Genomic DNA, 16,290 nt, shown 5'->3' with positions numbered 1-16,290 from the left:
ACTATGTGGGAGTCCAGCGACATAGCCATTATGCTAACTGCTGGTTCCCTAGTGCAGAGGTTTTAAGGCAGAAACAAGCTGGGCTTGATTGAGAAAGAGAGGGGGCAGGGCAGGAGGGCTCAGGAGTGTGACTGGCGGAGGCGGAGAGGTGGGCAGGAGTCCTGGAGAGGGCATTTGAGCCAGGGCAAGAGGTGGACTTTCTTCTAAATGCACAGGAAGCCCTTGAAAAAGACTAGGCAGAGAAATGGCCATCAACTTCCATGAAATGAAGGTTTTTGTTTTCCTTCCAGAAATCACATTCTTAATATAATAACAGCATATATTACTTTGGCCCAAAACTCGTAGCATCACTACTAATTTGATGGAAGCAGTGAAATTCTGAGAGCTGCCTGCACAGTGGCCACCAGGAGAGGGGACAGAGACAGGACTGGTGTCCGGGCACCTGCTCTGAGCATGCAGGCAGAAAGGACTACCAACCACAGCAAGAAGGCAGCAAAGAACAGAGGCCAGGGGAGGGGCTGCGGATTAGGGACCAGCAGAGGGGCTGATCCTACAGTAACCTCCTCAGGTTCCACATAGAGCAATTCCTCTCAGGACAGTTACTTCAGAGGCCTCTTCCCAAAAGGCATCCAACCTCCTCACACACGCCTACCACAGGGGAACAAGCTCCTTCCTGACCCGGGCCACTGAGCTAAGACCACACCAGCTGGAGAGTGCCGAGTCCTTGACGGCTCCGCCAGGGTCTCTGGAAACGCTCCTCTCTGAGAAAAGAGGATGGTGTCACCTCCTTCGCCTCGTAGAGGGGGATGCAGAGGAAAAGGCACCCTTGTGCCCTTTTACCTGGTAAGGGTTTTGTGTTCAGACCTTTGCATCGTGACTTCTCTTTGCCTCCCACCTGCTTCCTGCAGAGAACTCCCTGGTAGGCGGAAGGGTCAAAGCACACAACAGCCACCATGTCACTGCGTCACTGCGATGGCTGTTTCTCTAAAGCCAGGCCGTCTTCACTCCGGTCTCGTCCTTCCCAGCAATTAGCAGCTAGGCGACCCACGGCCTGGATTTAAACCTTGGCTTTGCTGTTGACGGGCTGTGTGTCTTGAGCAAGTTACTGAATGTCCCTCAGCCAGCTTTTCTTACGGTTGAAAGGGGGATACCACAGCCACCACCTCAAAGTGCTGACTGAAGCGCAAAGATGGTCTTACGCTAGAAAAGCACGTGGCATGTGACCTAGCACACAGAGAATGGTGACAAACGCTCAGCGAACATCCCCTGCTGCTACGTATTAGCTCACTGGAGACTTCATGGGGATAATGAAGGCATTTAATCAACACGTTCGGAGGAAGCTGGAGAGGGAAGGCAAGCTCAGCACTGCCGTGCCCTGGCCGCTCTCAGACACAGCTGCCCAAAGCTTGGTGAACAGCTCTGCCAGTAACAAACAGCAGCAGGCACTAAAGAACAGGCTGCAGGCCGGCACGCACAAAGTCTCCAACCACTGACACGCCCCAGCTCCTCCACTCCCCCAGGCTGCCAGCCTGGGCAAGCCAGGCACAGGGCACCCTTCCTGACTGGGCCTAGAGGCCCTTCGAGCCACCCCTCCCACGTCCACTGGGCTTCCAGAGCCTCCCAGCACCATAGCTGGGTCAGACGCCATTGCTTTGCCTGGGTCTGACAAGAGATGTCTGAGGGGGACCAGCAGTTAGCGTAATGGCTATGTTGTTGAACTCCCACGTAGCCGACCACGGTTCAAGCCTCGGACCCGGTGGCTCAAACTCATGCCGGGTATGTGTGTGTGCATGCCCAAGATCCCAAGAGGATAATGGAGGAGAAGGGATTGTGGCATGGCCATCCCCCCTGGGGGGTGATTTCTCACTTTCTATCTCTCTGTCTCTCTCTTACCGGTGAGCACACACACCCTATAGCAAAAACCTCTCCAAAAGAAAAAAGTAAAAAAAAAAAAAAAAAGAAAGAGAGAGAGAGATGTCTGAGGATACAAGAAGTGACTTCTCGGGCTGGCTCTGCAGCTCATGGTCAAGTTCTGTGCACAGGGAGCCAATTTCACACGGCCACGCATGGTTTGCATCCAGGCCCAAGCAGCTGGAAAACACCCACCAAATGCATGTATGTGTGTGTGTGTGTGTGTGTGTGTGTGTGTGTGTCCAAATCCTGGCAGGATGGGGCAGTAGAGGGAAAAGGACTATGGGGTGACTATGCCCATTGTGGGGTGCTTTCTCTCTTTCTCTGATGAGTATACATGCCCTCCGGCGATTAAAGTAAATAATACTTTTTAATGTCATTAAAAAAAAAAGTGACTCCTTGCCATCATCCAGAGATGGCATTCTCCCTACCCAGAGGCCACTTACCAACAGGCTGCACAACCAGTTTCTATGTAACCAGGACAAACTGAGTTCTCCCCAGTCAATCTTGACCTCATTCTCCTAGATCCTGTACTTGAATTTAGAAAGATACAAGAAGCCAGTTAACAAATATACTTAAGGGCATATTCCCAAGGAAACTAAGTTCAAAAGTAATGGGTGGCAGGACCAGCAGTTGGTATAATGGCTATGTCGCTGGACTCCCCAGTAGTAGACCACGGTTCAAGTCCCAGACGCAGTGGCTTAAACTCACACCGGGTGCATGTGCGTGTGTCCCAGATCCCGAGAGAATGGAGAAGAAGGGATTGTGGCATGGCCATGCCCCTGGGGGGGTGATTTCCCACGTTCTGTCTTTCTGGTGAGTGTATGTGCCCTTTAGCAAAAACCTCACCCCCCCCAAAAAAAAAATATTGGGTGGCAGGAGACACAGTTTGTTAAGACGCAGGGAATGCTCTGAGCCAGCTCTTTAGAGCCCACTGAGTCGCCACCTCAGGACACTTGCCTCAGGCCTGGAGACCTTTGACAGCTGAAATGAACTAGAGCTGATAACTGCCCTGAATCCGCCACAGCACAGCCAAGGTATTACTCAGTGCAGCTGAACTTGGGGGAATTTACATCGTGGCCCATGCTCGTGGCCCATGCTAATTTTTTTTTTTTAATACTTTCCTCTTCTGACAAAAATATACACCCAAATAATTCAGGACAGGAGATGGGTGAATCACACTAAGTTTCTCAGTTACTAAGAGAACCAGGATATGGGGAAAAGAAGCTCACAGGTGTATTAGCCCTTGAGTGGTCACTAGGCCAATCCACCATGCACCTCGGTGACAAAGAGGGAATCACCGGTGGGAGCCTAAACCACAGGGTGTGCAGCAGTGGGGGAGGTCCGCCTACCTCCCAGGAAGGCAGCGGAGGAAACGGCTTACTGCAATGGGATGGTGCCTCCACACGGATTTCGGGGGAAAGGAGAGCACGGAAGAGCACACAGTGTGTATTTCCATTTGTGTAAAACACATTCCCCAGCCAGGGTGTATGTCTGCACAGCTGCCGGGAGAGCCGCTCCGAACTGCCAGGGAGTGGGGTTGTGGGAGGCGCTGCTGTCCTTCGTTGCACTTCCCCGTATTCCTATGACCATGCAGCCATTTCCCCCTTGTCTGCTTAAAAGCTCCAGAAACGGGGTGCTTACCCATTATACGCAGCACATACTACTGACAAATTGTATTTCAAGGGAATATTTTCATTTCGAATCATTTCATTCACTAGTTAACATTACAATTTCTGAGATGTGTTGCCACTCGATAAATATTGGACCTACCATATAGCAAAACATGATAACAATTTATAAGAAATTTTTAACTAAATTTGAAAACTTCTTATATACTTATCCGAGTGTTTTCACACATACTATTTCTTCTAATAGTATTAATTATTTATCTACTAATATTATATTTCTTCTAATAGCAATTTCTGCTGAGAGTGGTATATACAGGTGACAGAACAGTTACCGCTTTGGATAGAAGAAGGTAATCTGGAGAATAACCCAGATCGCCCAGGGTCCCTCCAGAACAAGTCTTAGAGTCAATCTTGTTTCCTAACCACAAACCAGCGCTTCCTAGTGGAACAGGGCTGTTCAGATTCCGTTAAACTAAATGGCATTTGTCAGTTGTTTTGAGAACTTTGAAGATAGGAGAGATATCCACATTAAGTATAAATCAGCATATTATTTATCCCTTGACCTACTCAAGCTGGCCTGCTTGTGTTTTCCTTATTTACAATTTTCATGTGCCTTAAAGATAAACAAAAAAGCCAAAGTTAATCTCAAGTGGTAGGCTTTTGTTTTTTGTTTTCTTTTTTCTCTCTCAAAATAAAAAATTGTCTCTTTGATCCTCTTCTCAAAAGTAGCAACAAGTTACCAAAAAAAAAAATTACATAAAAGACCCATAGGTCCCCGTTCTCCAAGCAGCATTGTGAGATGTGCTTTTTGCTTGCCCTCTGTTTACCCATAATTCCTAAGCCATTACCATCAACTCTCCCTTTCTATTTTCCTCCTACAGACTTCCTATATCCTAGGTTTTATTTATCAAACTACATACTTTCTTTTTAAATTGCTAGAGGATGTAAGCACTAGCCAGAGAGATAAAGAGACAGGAGGAGAGAGAGGAGAAAGAACTTCCCAGTGGGGCCTGGCCACGCCACAATCTCTTCTCTTCCATTTATCCATCCTGTCTGGATTTGGGCCATGTACTGACCCACTGTATATCTGAAATGATAATTGATACTGTTCCCATTTTGTATTAATCAAAAGGATATTTGGCAGCTGCGGCTTTTTAGCAGTCTGAGAGTCACAATAGTATCAAACTTCCTCGCAACAGAGCAAAAGTGTTCAGGTGTTCTGGCCCTACCCACGGCAGCCCTATCAAAGGTAAAGGCCTTCTGGTTTTTTCAGAATTCAGGACAATGAGTCTTAAACAACTGTACTGTCTTCCTGGATTCTCAGGAGACTGCAATCCCCCAGAATCAGAACCACTGATATATATATATATATATATATAAAATAAGTAAATCCCTATAATAAAACCTACCATAAAGAACCTACTTCAGACTCTAAATGCCAAAGTGAGTCAGGTGCCAACAGTTTTTCAGAGGCAGAATGACGGTAAAGAATATTCAAGACTCAAATACAAGCCTATCAGAATCCCAGGATCACTAAAACAAATCAAGTCTCCATGTTTATAATATAAAGGGAGAGAGCAACAACCTCCCAACCTCCCACAAAGACATTCTGCTTTAAACAATTGCTCCGGAAGATACCTAGCTCACAAATTAAACACCCACTCACTTGGAATGAAAGCTACAACTACATAACTGTTAATAATTACATGATACTTTCTTCTTCCCTCTTCTCTACCGCTCTTTGCTCTCGTAAAAACTAGACAAACATTGCTGCCCAAATCACAGAGAAATAAATACAAACCATTTGTTTTTCCTGGCCCCAAGCATCCAAGTTTTCATTTCAAATCATTATCTCTCAAAGTTGTATAATTATTAACTCCACTAGTAATACAATCAGATATGGCAAGACTCAATTTCCCAAATACAAGTTCAGAAGCTAGAATTCAGGATTGAAAAATAACCCTAGTTCAAAATATGCACGCAATACGATTCATAATCCTGTAGCAGTCATGCAGTAACGAGCACCTGCTCCTATTCAGGTTCCCATCAGTAAGAAGCCCGGCTCCCTCTTAGGTTTCTATCCCACCTCCTGAACAAAGCAACTTTCTAAGGCCATTCTCTCAGGAAAACAGAGCTCACGTTGCTCAACAGCTGAACTTCAACCTGTATTCTAGACTGGCAGAACGTAAGTTTTATGATAGCCTAATGTTTCAACACCACCTTCCAGACTTACACCTTTACATAAGACCAATATTATGCGGTGACATACAATGCTACCAAAGGCAAGCCACTGTGCAGCCTTGACTCCTGCCATGGCAGGAGTGCACACATGAGGAACAGCTCCCATTTTCAGTGTATGTGTGTTTACCCAGTGTTATTTTGTTTATTACCTTTTTTTATTTGCTGCAGGGCACTTCAGCTCACTAGAGAGAGAGACAGACAGACAGACAGACAGACAGACGGAGGGAAAGTAAGAAAGCACCCCCGCAGGAGGATGGACATGCCTTTCTCTTCTCAGGATTTTGGGCACACATGCACATGCACCCAGCATCTTTTCCAAGCCTTCCGGTTCAGGACTCAAACTGCTTAGTCAGCCATGTGGGATTCAGCCAACATAACCACCACACCATGGGCTGGCCCTGTTTAATTCTTAGAATACCTCCATTCAGTAGGCACTATCATCATCCCCTCATTTTACAAGTAAGGAATCCAAGCATGGGATGTAGGCCACAGAGCAGTTTCCTCAACATGAATGTGGACATGCAGATACATCTACACTATTCTGAAAAAGGAGAAACACTCACCATACGATGGTTTGTCCACATGGATGGGTGAATTTAGAATATATGGACATGTAGTGCCAAATGGCTATCTTCCGTCTCTGGCCATTTCACTGAACATAACATCCTCTGAGTTCCCTTATGTTGCCGCAAATGGCAGGATGTCCCTTTTTTATGGCTGAATCGTATTCCACTGTATATATATAATATATTTTCTTTACACATTCAACTATTAATAACATTTCAGGTTGAGTCACATTCTGGCTGTGAGTACTACTGCAATGAACATAAGAGTACAGATTATCTCTTCAACATACCAAGCTCACTTCCTTTGTGTGTTTAAGATTTAACCCAAATGGGCCCAGGCAGACACCTTTGGAGAATTCTAGAAGCAAGGGTCTAACCCAGAAAGAAGTCTCAAAGGTTGTGCTGGAGAGTGGAAAGCCAATGACAAGGATCTGCATTAAGTAAGAGAAGGTCACAGAAAATAAAATTAAATAATCAAAATGGAAATGGAAAAACGTGTCCACAAAAGTTCAATTCAGTTTGTGCCAAGAAGGCTGCCACAGTTAAGAGAAAAGGCTGGACTGTTTTGCTTTCTATGAGTTTCAACCCACCAGAACAACATGCCAGCAGTGAATGGTGAATACAGAGACGAAAAAGGGGCATTCTCTTGACAGAAAGCTCCCTCCAGGGAGCAAGCCCAACTCAAGCCCACTCTCTCTATCACTATCATCGTTCCGGTTTCCAAGTATCAGCCTATCGCCTCTTCATTTCATTTGAGATGACTTTCCCCCAACCTATTTTCAAAGAGAGTATCATAAACTTTGAGGGAGAAAGAGTAAAGTGATGTTTTCAGCTAATTTACCCACTGAACAGCTTGTTCTTATCTCTTACAGTTTGGCTCAGAAATTTTTTGCATAATTCTCCTCTAACCTGCCTCATAAGAATAAAATGTGAAAGTAAATAGTTTCAAATAAACGTTAATAATAATCTTCCTTATTATCTCCTTCTGAAAGCTTACCCTTAAAAGTTATGGCCAAGGCATCAACTGGTGGTGTAGTCATTAAGGTGCTGGACTCCTACATGGCCAACCATGGTTCGCGTCCGGGACCCAGTGGCTTGAAACATTCCAGGAACGAGTGTGTGTGTCCCTACAATTCCAAGAGGAGAATGGAGGAGAAAGGATTATGGCATGGTCATGCCCCCTGGGAGAATGATTTCTTACTTCCTATCTCTCAGACTCTTTCTCTGTCTCTCCAGCAAACACACCTGCCCTATAGAAAAATCTCTCTCAAAAAACATTAACAATATGGGGCCAGGAGGTGGTGTGGTGGTTAAGGTGCTAGACTCTCACATGGCCAAGCACAGTTCAACTCCTAAGCTTGAAAGTCACGCCAGGCACATGTGCACAAAATCCTAAGAAGAGAATGGAGGAAAAGGGACTGCAGCATGGTAGTTTCCCCTAAGGGGTGATTTCTCACCTTCCCTCTCTCTGTCTCTCTCTGGCAAGCGTACACCAGGTGGAAAATATCTAAGAAAAAAAATTTTTTAAGTTACACACACTACACTTAAGGGCAGCAGTCCTCAACTAGGAGCCATTTTGGACAAGGGACATTTGGCAGTATTAGGGGGACCCTTTTGATCGTCACAACTGGGGGAGAGATGCTACTGCCATCACATCTAGCAGATACAGGCCAGTGACGCTGCCCAACAATCTCCAATGACCAGCACAGAACCCACAGCAGAGAACTGTCTGGCCTGAAGCGTCAACAGCGCCATGGAAGGAGAAGGTGTAAGTTAGAATGGTTTAAAACAAGAAAGAAAAATTAGCAAAGGCCTCAGACAGTAATAAAAAACAGCTTAATATTCTTTTATAGCTGCTATTCTTTTTCATAGACACAAATGGACAATGCACATACTGTAACTGGATATGAACACCCCAGGATTATCGACAGCTCGGGCACAGTGAAGGAGTAGCTGCGGCAGTCAGTGGGACTTGACGTCCCCATGCCAGACTCTTTGTTCTAGACATGGATTTCAAGTACACTCTGTCACTCGGCAAGAAAAAGGACTGATCAGATCTAATTCCCAACTATAAACCATCCTAACTGAATCAGAACACAAGTCCCCTCTCTGGCATTCTATCAGATGACAGATCAAGACGGAAATATCTTATCACTAAACGTCAACTCCAACTTTTTAAAAAACTGCTTTTTAAAAGAATTATATTTATTATGATCATTTTAATTAGCTATAGGGCACATGCACTCACCAGAGAGAGAAAGTGAGAAAGCAAGCCACCAGGTCTGGGACTCGAACCGCGGTTGGCCATGTGGGAACCCAGCACCTTAACCACCACACCACCGCTGCCTCCCCTTTTTTTTTCTTAAAGTTCTACACAAAATGGGGCTGGCAGGTGGCATGGTGGGTAAGGGCAATGGACTCCCACATGGCTGACCATGGTTTGAATCCCGAACCTGGTGGAGTTTTTTCTCACTTCCTCTCTCTCTCTCTGTTCCTCTCTGGTCAAATTTAAATAAATAAAGATAAAATAAAATAATTATTTTTTTTAAAGTTCTACACAAAACGTTAGTTCTTTGAGGTGAACTGTGATCAAGCTAAGACCAAGCCTTATTTTTGCCTCCCTCCTCAAACTGTGTATAACAATTCCCATCATTAAACATTCTCATTTACTGAGGGGTGGGAGAAGCCAAGAGGGGTAAGTAAAGTGAAGACGTGGGACTCAGAGGCAGCAGGTGGTGTGGTGGCTGGGGCTTTGAACCCCCACCTGGCCAACTCAGGTCAGAGTCCTGGACACAGTGACTTGAAACTCATGCCGTTCCAAATGCATGGGTGCCCAAAATCCCCAGAGAATGGACGAGAAGGGATTGCAGCGGCTATCCTCCCTGGAGGGTGATTTACTTCTCTCTCTCTCTCTCTCTCTCTCTCTTTGGAGTGCAGACACCCTATAACAAAACTCTCTCTCAAAGAAAAAAAAAAGTACCATTCGAACACTCACAAAGTGATAAAACACATTCAAAGGTAACAGACACACCTATTAGAATCACCACTTAGCGCATACAGCAGAAATCGCAACCCCGTGCAAAGAATCTTATGCTTTAAGTTAAGCAGTTATTTTACAACTTCCCGAGCTGAGTAAGGATCAAGTCCCACTGGCACAATTTTTACTACTTCTCCTCCCCCTCTCACTTTGTACTCCACGGAGCTGCACACCTCCGAGGTGACTCTCAGTCCCAGGAGAACCTCACCGCCAGGTCAGTGCTGGAAGCCGTTACCACCACTGAGCTTTCTCGGTCCTTCCGGTGAACAGGTAGGGTGAGCTGTGATGTCGGGGGAGAGCGCGCGAGCATCGGCACCACTAGCACCCAGACCACCCCGGCCTCAGAACAGGTCTCCTGGTGGGACCGGCACTGCCCTCTCTGGGTAGGTGGTCTCCGACTGGCTTCTATTCAAAGTCCACTCCAGGAGTGGCACTGGTGAAGCCACTCCTGCCTTCTGGGAGAGCCTTGCTATTCAATCTCAAAAGAGAGCTTTTTAAAATCCTTATGTAGTGGGACTAGCAGATGGTGGAATGGTTAGGTCGCTGGACTCTCACGTAGTCGATCAGGGTTTGAGTCCCTGACTCGGCAGCTTAAAACAGGCCGTCCGCCTGTGTGCGTGCCCAAGATCCGGAGACCTGTCTCTGTCTCTCCAGCAAGCATACGTACCCTATAACAAAAATCTCTCCCCCCCACCCCGAATAGTCCTCACGTAGTGAGCCTCCTCCTTGGAAGGCAGCTCCAGACACACTGTCACTGCCCACTAACAGTGAGATAGTGTAGCAGTGTCCAGAACACAGAACAGGGCGCCTCGGAGCGCTCCCAGGTGAGCACAGTAGGCTGTGTATACTCAGGTGTGTGTGGTCAGGAACGCATGCGCAAGCGCGCGCGGACACAGTGGTGCTGACCTGGAGAGCACGCCCAGGTGTGCAAATTCAGGTGTCCAGAAGCAAGGAGAAAGGGCCGGACGCTGGAAACTCCCGAACCCCAGCCATAGTCTCTGCGCCCCTGAACGGTGTCGCACCTCATCAACTCACCTCTTCCAGAAATTTGGTCAAGTCGTACACCTTGTGGTGCAGGATCACCCAGGTGCTTTTGCTGTGGTTATGCTTCTGAATCTCTTCCAAGGTGTAGTACTTCACGGCCTTGTCCGACTGCTCGGCCATCTCGGTCCGCGGAGAGACAGGCCCTGCACACACAGCCCAGCCGGGTGGAGCGACGCGAGCGACTCAGACAGCCCGACCCGGGACATTCCCCCAGGTCCCCACTGGGCGCCAGGGACTGGGCGCCGGGCTCCGCGGAGGGGCGGGCGGCGCCCGGCCGCCGCGGACTGGCCAGCATGCTTGCCACTCAAGGGGCCCCGCCCCTGCCCGACCCTCTCCGCCATTCCAGGCGCGCCCCCACCCAGCGCGCTGCTGCTGATTGGCTGCGGCGGGTGCCCTTCACAGTCACCCGCTGGCACAGCGCGCGGAGGGCGCGGCTCTGCGGAATCTGCGCCGAGGGCGGTGAGAGGGGTTAAAGGGCACAGCTGGTACGACCCAGCCTGTGCGAATTCCAACGTGACCCGGTGTTTCCTAATCAGATTAAATCAGACCCAGATCCCGACGTTAATTTGTAACGAAAGTAGTTACGCTCCAAGTCCATAAAGTGGCGGTCGGGGCGAACTGTGAGCGTGCACAAAAAGATGCCCTTTTAAAAAGGTTCACAGCTTAACCTCTGCGGAACCAACGCGTTGCCCAAAGAAGCTGACTTCACCGCCTAATTATGCCACACTGACTCCAGCCCAGGGTTTGGATTGCCTACTCTAAAAAAAAAAAAATCCAAGGACACTTTTTCATAACTAAAAGCGTCCAAGATAGTTTTGCAACTCTGAAGTAGTTTCCCCGCTGTTGACCAAGAACGCAGCATTAGTCTCTTATCTGTGTCCTTTTGACAGTGTGTGAAAAGGAATCATAAGCCTTGAAGTGCACTTGGAATATAGTATGGAAGAATCCCCACCACCTCCCCCCCAGCCGGGCACTCCCCTGCCTCCTCTGACAGAAGGAAAATTACCTGTTTCTGTCTCTATGTCTCTGTCTGTCTGGCGAGCGCAGGCGCCCTACAGTGAAAATCTCTCCAAAAAAAAAAAAAAAAAGAACCACTGTTCATGGTGGGAAAAAGGGGGCAAAGGGGATTCTAGCATTTTAGTAACATATAACAGAGGTGTAGCGATTACCTCAATCTGCAGCATTTTTCCATGCATAATATTTGCCTTCTGTATATCCTCTTCAGTGGAATCTTCATTTAAAAAAAAAAAGTTGAGTTTTGAGAATCCTTTTTATATACTAGATTTGAGTCCATTGTAGTCTCAGGACATTTTCTTCCAGTTTCTAGCTTGTCTTTCATTCTCTTAGTTTTTCTTAAAGAAGTTTTGAATTTTTAAAAGGTCACTTCATCACTTTTTCTTTCATTAATTATGCTTTTGGTGTCATGTATAGAACTCTTTATTTACTAGGTCCCAAATATTTTCTCATGTGTTATCTTCTAAAAACATAGTAATTTTACATTTATAACTATAATCAATTTTGACTTAATTTTTGTATAAGACCTACATGGAGGTGTGTTTTTCTTCTATCTAATTGTTCAAGCATCATTTATTAAAATACTGTCCTTCCTTCAATGCTTTTTAGCACCTTTTTCAAAAATTATTACTAGTTCCTTGTACTTGTATGGAGCCATTTCTGAGTTCTCTGTTCTGTTCCATTGATATATGTAACGATCCCTCTACCAATACCATATATCTTGATTAGTATACTTAGTCCTAAGAACAGGTGTAGGCATTCATGTTATTCTCTTTTTTATCCAGATCTGTTTTAGTTTGATAGAATTTTCCAGTGAAAGCATATGGGCCTACAGATTTCTTTTTAAGATTTTAAACTATCAGTATAATTTCCTTGATAATTATAGGACTATTTAAACTATCTTTATCAAACTGGGTGATAGGTTGTACTTTTCAAGGAATTGGTCCACTTCATCTAAGTTTTCAAATCTAGGTGTGTGGAGTTGTCCATAGCAGTCCTTTATTATCCTTTTGAAACCTGCAGGATCTGTAGTGATATTCTGTTTAATTCCTGATATCAGTAATTTGTGACTATTTTGTTTCTTTGTCAGCCTTGGTATAAGTTTATCAATTTCACTGGTCTTTTATAAGGGCCAGCTTTTGTTTCACTGATTTTTCTCCATTTTTCTTCTATCAGTTTCCTTCAGCTTGCTTTGAAATTTTTTTCTTCCTCTTTCACTTCCTAGTTTCTCAAGGTAGGAATTAAGGTTATTTATTTAAGAGTTTTTGTTTTTTTTCAAATATGTTCATTTAATGTAAATTTCCTATATGCTTTTTAATTTTAAATAGTGAAACAGATTATCCCTTCCCTAACAATTCTCAGGATTCTCTATATCCCCATGACTTTGGGCAGAGCCACCAGTCTCTTGAGTGAATGGGTTCTTCCATAAGCCAATATCAAGACTGCTTCAAATTTTACTCCAGAAGTGGTACAAAGCAAAAAACTTGGTTCCAGCAACCTGGACTCTAACCCTAATTTTGTAACTTATCAAATGCATGACTACGAACTAGGCAGTTGACTGTTCTAAGCCAGTTGCTTCTGAAATACTAAGCACAGGCCCTGGCACACAGAAGGCAATCGATGAATTTTAACTAGTGCCATTGCTATTATTGTGCAACAAAACTTCTTTATTCTAAAGCACAGGTATGAGGAAGTATCCTATCTGGCAGGTATTCCAAAGTGAAGTAACTCTAGGCAAATTTAGAGACAGACAAACCTGAGAAATTAAAGGAACACAAATATTTACAAATTCTCCTGACTTCCCTGACAGTAAAGACATTTTTATAAGTATTTAGAAAATCAATTCTAGTCCTAAAACTACTCAGGTTAAAAAAATATGCTGTAAAAAATACTGTCTTCAGGACCAGCAGTTGGCGTAATGGCTATGTCGCTGAACTCCCATGTAGTCGACATGGTTCAAATCCTGGACCCGGTGGCTTAAACTCATGCCAGGGTGGGGGTGTGCGTGATTTCTCGCTTTCTGTCTCTCTGTCTCTGTCTTTCTGGTGAATGTACACACCCTATAGCAAAAACCTCTCAAAAACAAAATAAATACTGTCTTCTCTACCATTATTAGACAAAAGTAATCACTGTTACTTTTTTATTCCTTTTCTAATTCCTTCTGCCACTCACACACAAGCTCTTTCCTGCCACTGGGCAAATATTGAGTTATTGGAAAAGTCATGAAGCATTTTTGCATAGAAAAGCATAGAAAAAATATGACATGACTTTTCCAACCTCATGACTTTTCTGATGAATAGAAATACTAATAGTTATACTAACTTATACAAAAATAAGCATTTGTGGGGCCAGCAGGTGGCTTGGTGGTTAAGGCACCAACTCCCACATGGCCAACCATAGTTGGAGCCCAAATTCCAGCAGCTTGAAAATTATACCAGGCATGTGTGTGTGTGTGTGTGTGTGTGTGTGTGTCCCAAATACCAAGAGGAAATATAGAAGGGACTGCGGCATGGCCACCACCCCAGTCCCTTGGGTGTGGGACAGGAATATCTCACTTTCCCTCTCTCTGTCTCTCTCTCTTCAGCAAGCTCACACACCCTATGGCAAAAAATAAAAAAATAAAGTAACTCCAATTCAAATATCTACATAGATAATTTGCATTATAGCCATCTTTTAAATACCATGTTAGCATATACTAGTATTTCCCTTCCAAAAATGTCTTTATCTCTAGTATATACCATATTTAGTTGATTTCTACACAATTCCTCATTTATTAGCTGCAATTCCTAAAATTTTCTAGATATTTTCAAATTTTTATTTTAAAATAAATAAAGTTGATTTTTTTTTTAATCTCATGTTTTGTTTTGGGTAATAGTTTGTCTTCCAAAGTTCATGTTTTGGAATTTGGTCCTATAGGGTAATGACTGAATCAATGGAAGTGTCACTTTCATTACTAGATTAATGCTGTCTCCTGAGCAAACTAGTGAGTTCTACCTTTCATGAAAAGGCGTTAGTTTTTACAACAGTGCACTGCTGTGAAACTCTCTGTATGTGCCCACCATCCTCTGTGCTCCTATTAGTTAGGTTGTAGGTTAGCTGGATGCCAGGCCTACACATTTGGACTTTCCAGCCACTAAAACTTGAGTCAAATGAACCTCTGTTCTCTTAAATTGACCCACTCTCAGGTATTCCCGTTAACAGAACAGACAGTGACATCCTGTGTGTATTTGTAACACATCAATATGTCTGTTGAGCGTCTCTGATTATTTGAGTCACATAGGCAGAATGAGGAACTAAGAGCAGGACAAAAAATTAATACAAATATCTTAAGTTCATTGTTAATATATCAGTAGTTCATTTTTTCTCAGTAACTTCAGACAATGATGAATTAGACATCTTACAGTAAATGTATGTTTGGACATATCTTCCTTGCAGGTCCATCTAGAAGTAGAAACAGGATGACGTTTGATTGTAGGACGTAGTTGTGATATTAAATTCATTACTTCATTCACTTATTAAGACAGGGTCTTGCCTTGTGGCATTCCTCTTTTCTCACCCTCTCAGTTTGGATTCAGACATGACACCAGTCCTGCTCCTTATTTTCTAGGTAGGGTTCTAGTTATGTTGTAAGCCTTAAATTCACCATCCTTTTCAGCCCAGAGTGGCTCTGGTTACAGGCACACACTACCATGCCTAGCCTTTAGGTTATACTGAGAAGGAAACCCGGGTCTCCCTCCCAGCCTACAGACTGCAGCATCTTAGCAGTGTGCCAATGCAGCAGGGCCTATCTTTTTTTTTGAGAGAGAGATTTTTGTTATAGAGTGCATGCACTTGCCAGATAGACAGAAATCACACCCCCCCAGGATTGTGCCACAATCCCTTCTCCTCCATCCTCCTCTTGGGATTTTGGGCATGCATACACACCAGTCCTGCACGTTTTAAGCCACTGGGTCCAGGACGCCAACCGAAGTTGAATAAGTAGGAGTCCTGACATAATCACTGTCATCTGCTGGTCCCGCTGGGTCTATTCTTTAAATCATTGCTGGCGGATTGGTTACCTTGCTGGACTCCCATGGCCAACATGGTTTCAGTGCCAGATCTGGTGGATTGAAAACCACGCCTTGGGGAGCTGGCAGGTAGTGTGGTGGTTAAGGGCACTGGATCTCACATGGCTGACCACATTCTAGTCTCAGACTTGGCAACTTGCTTTCTCACTTTCTATCTGTCCCTCGCTGGTCAAATTAAAATAGGTAAATAAATAAAGTAAATAAAAATAAAGAAAAGAAAAAAAGAGAAAACCACACCTGGTACAGGTGCACCCTTCTCCAGCAGAGAATGATTGCAGTGAGACCCTCCTGGGTGGCGTGTGTGTGTGTGTGTGTGTGTGTGTGTGTATTTCTCATGTCTCTGTCTCTGCTAGTGCACATCATGAGGCAAAACCCTCAAAAATAAATAAATGAATAAAGACATTCCAGTCGCTTCATACAGGCTTTAAGCCGTTCTAGTCACTGCAATCAGCATCACAAAGAAACTTGCAGAAGTTGCAAAGTGCAGACAGGAGAATCTGAGGAGAAACTGTTAAGCAAGAGGCCCGGACAGCCAGTGCACAGCAAGCAGGAGGCCCCAACCTGGGCTTCGCTGCCTGCTCGGGCCCACTCGCCACAGCACCTCCAGCTCTTCTCAGCGAAGCCTGTGCGCGGCTTTGTGGGATGGGTAGCTACCGCTGGCGGGAAAGCAAACCCGCACAGCGCGCGGGGCAGGCCGGGAGCACAGCGCGCGGGGCAGGCCGGGAGCACGCTGGGTGAGGGAATCTCTGAGGGCCGCCAACAAGGGTTTGAGGCGAGCA

General features: G+C 45.0%; 1 protein-coding gene across 2 annotated transcripts in view; it reads right to left on the bottom strand.

Moving 5' to 3' along the window:
* The window catches only part of CYB5A (cytochrome b5 type A), a 43,871-nt gene extending 33,208 nt beyond the window's left edge, over window positions 1-10,663 (bottom strand). The window contains exon 1 of one of the 2 annotated variants that reach the window (XM_006168119.3): window positions 10,422-10,663. In XM_006168119.3, coding sequence (XP_006168181.1) covers window positions 10,422-10,550 — 129 coding nt within the window. In that variant the 5' untranslated portion in view covers window positions 10,551-10,663. The remainder of the gene's footprint in view (window positions 1-10,421) is intronic. The other variant, XM_027768128.1, reaches the window with a different exon arrangement.
* Window positions 10,664-16,290: the final 5,627 nt, after the last annotated feature.

This window comes from Tupaia chinensis, unplaced genomic scaffold (assembly GCF_000334495.1).
Source record: "Tupaia chinensis unplaced genomic scaffold, TupChi_1.0 Scaffold145592_1, whole genome shotgun sequence".
Classification (NCBI taxonomy): Eukaryota; Metazoa; Chordata; class Mammalia; order Scandentia; family Tupaiidae; genus Tupaia; species Tupaia belangeri.
Note: the sequence above shows the minus strand (reverse complement) of the source record. Positions and strands in the feature narration are given on the sequence as shown.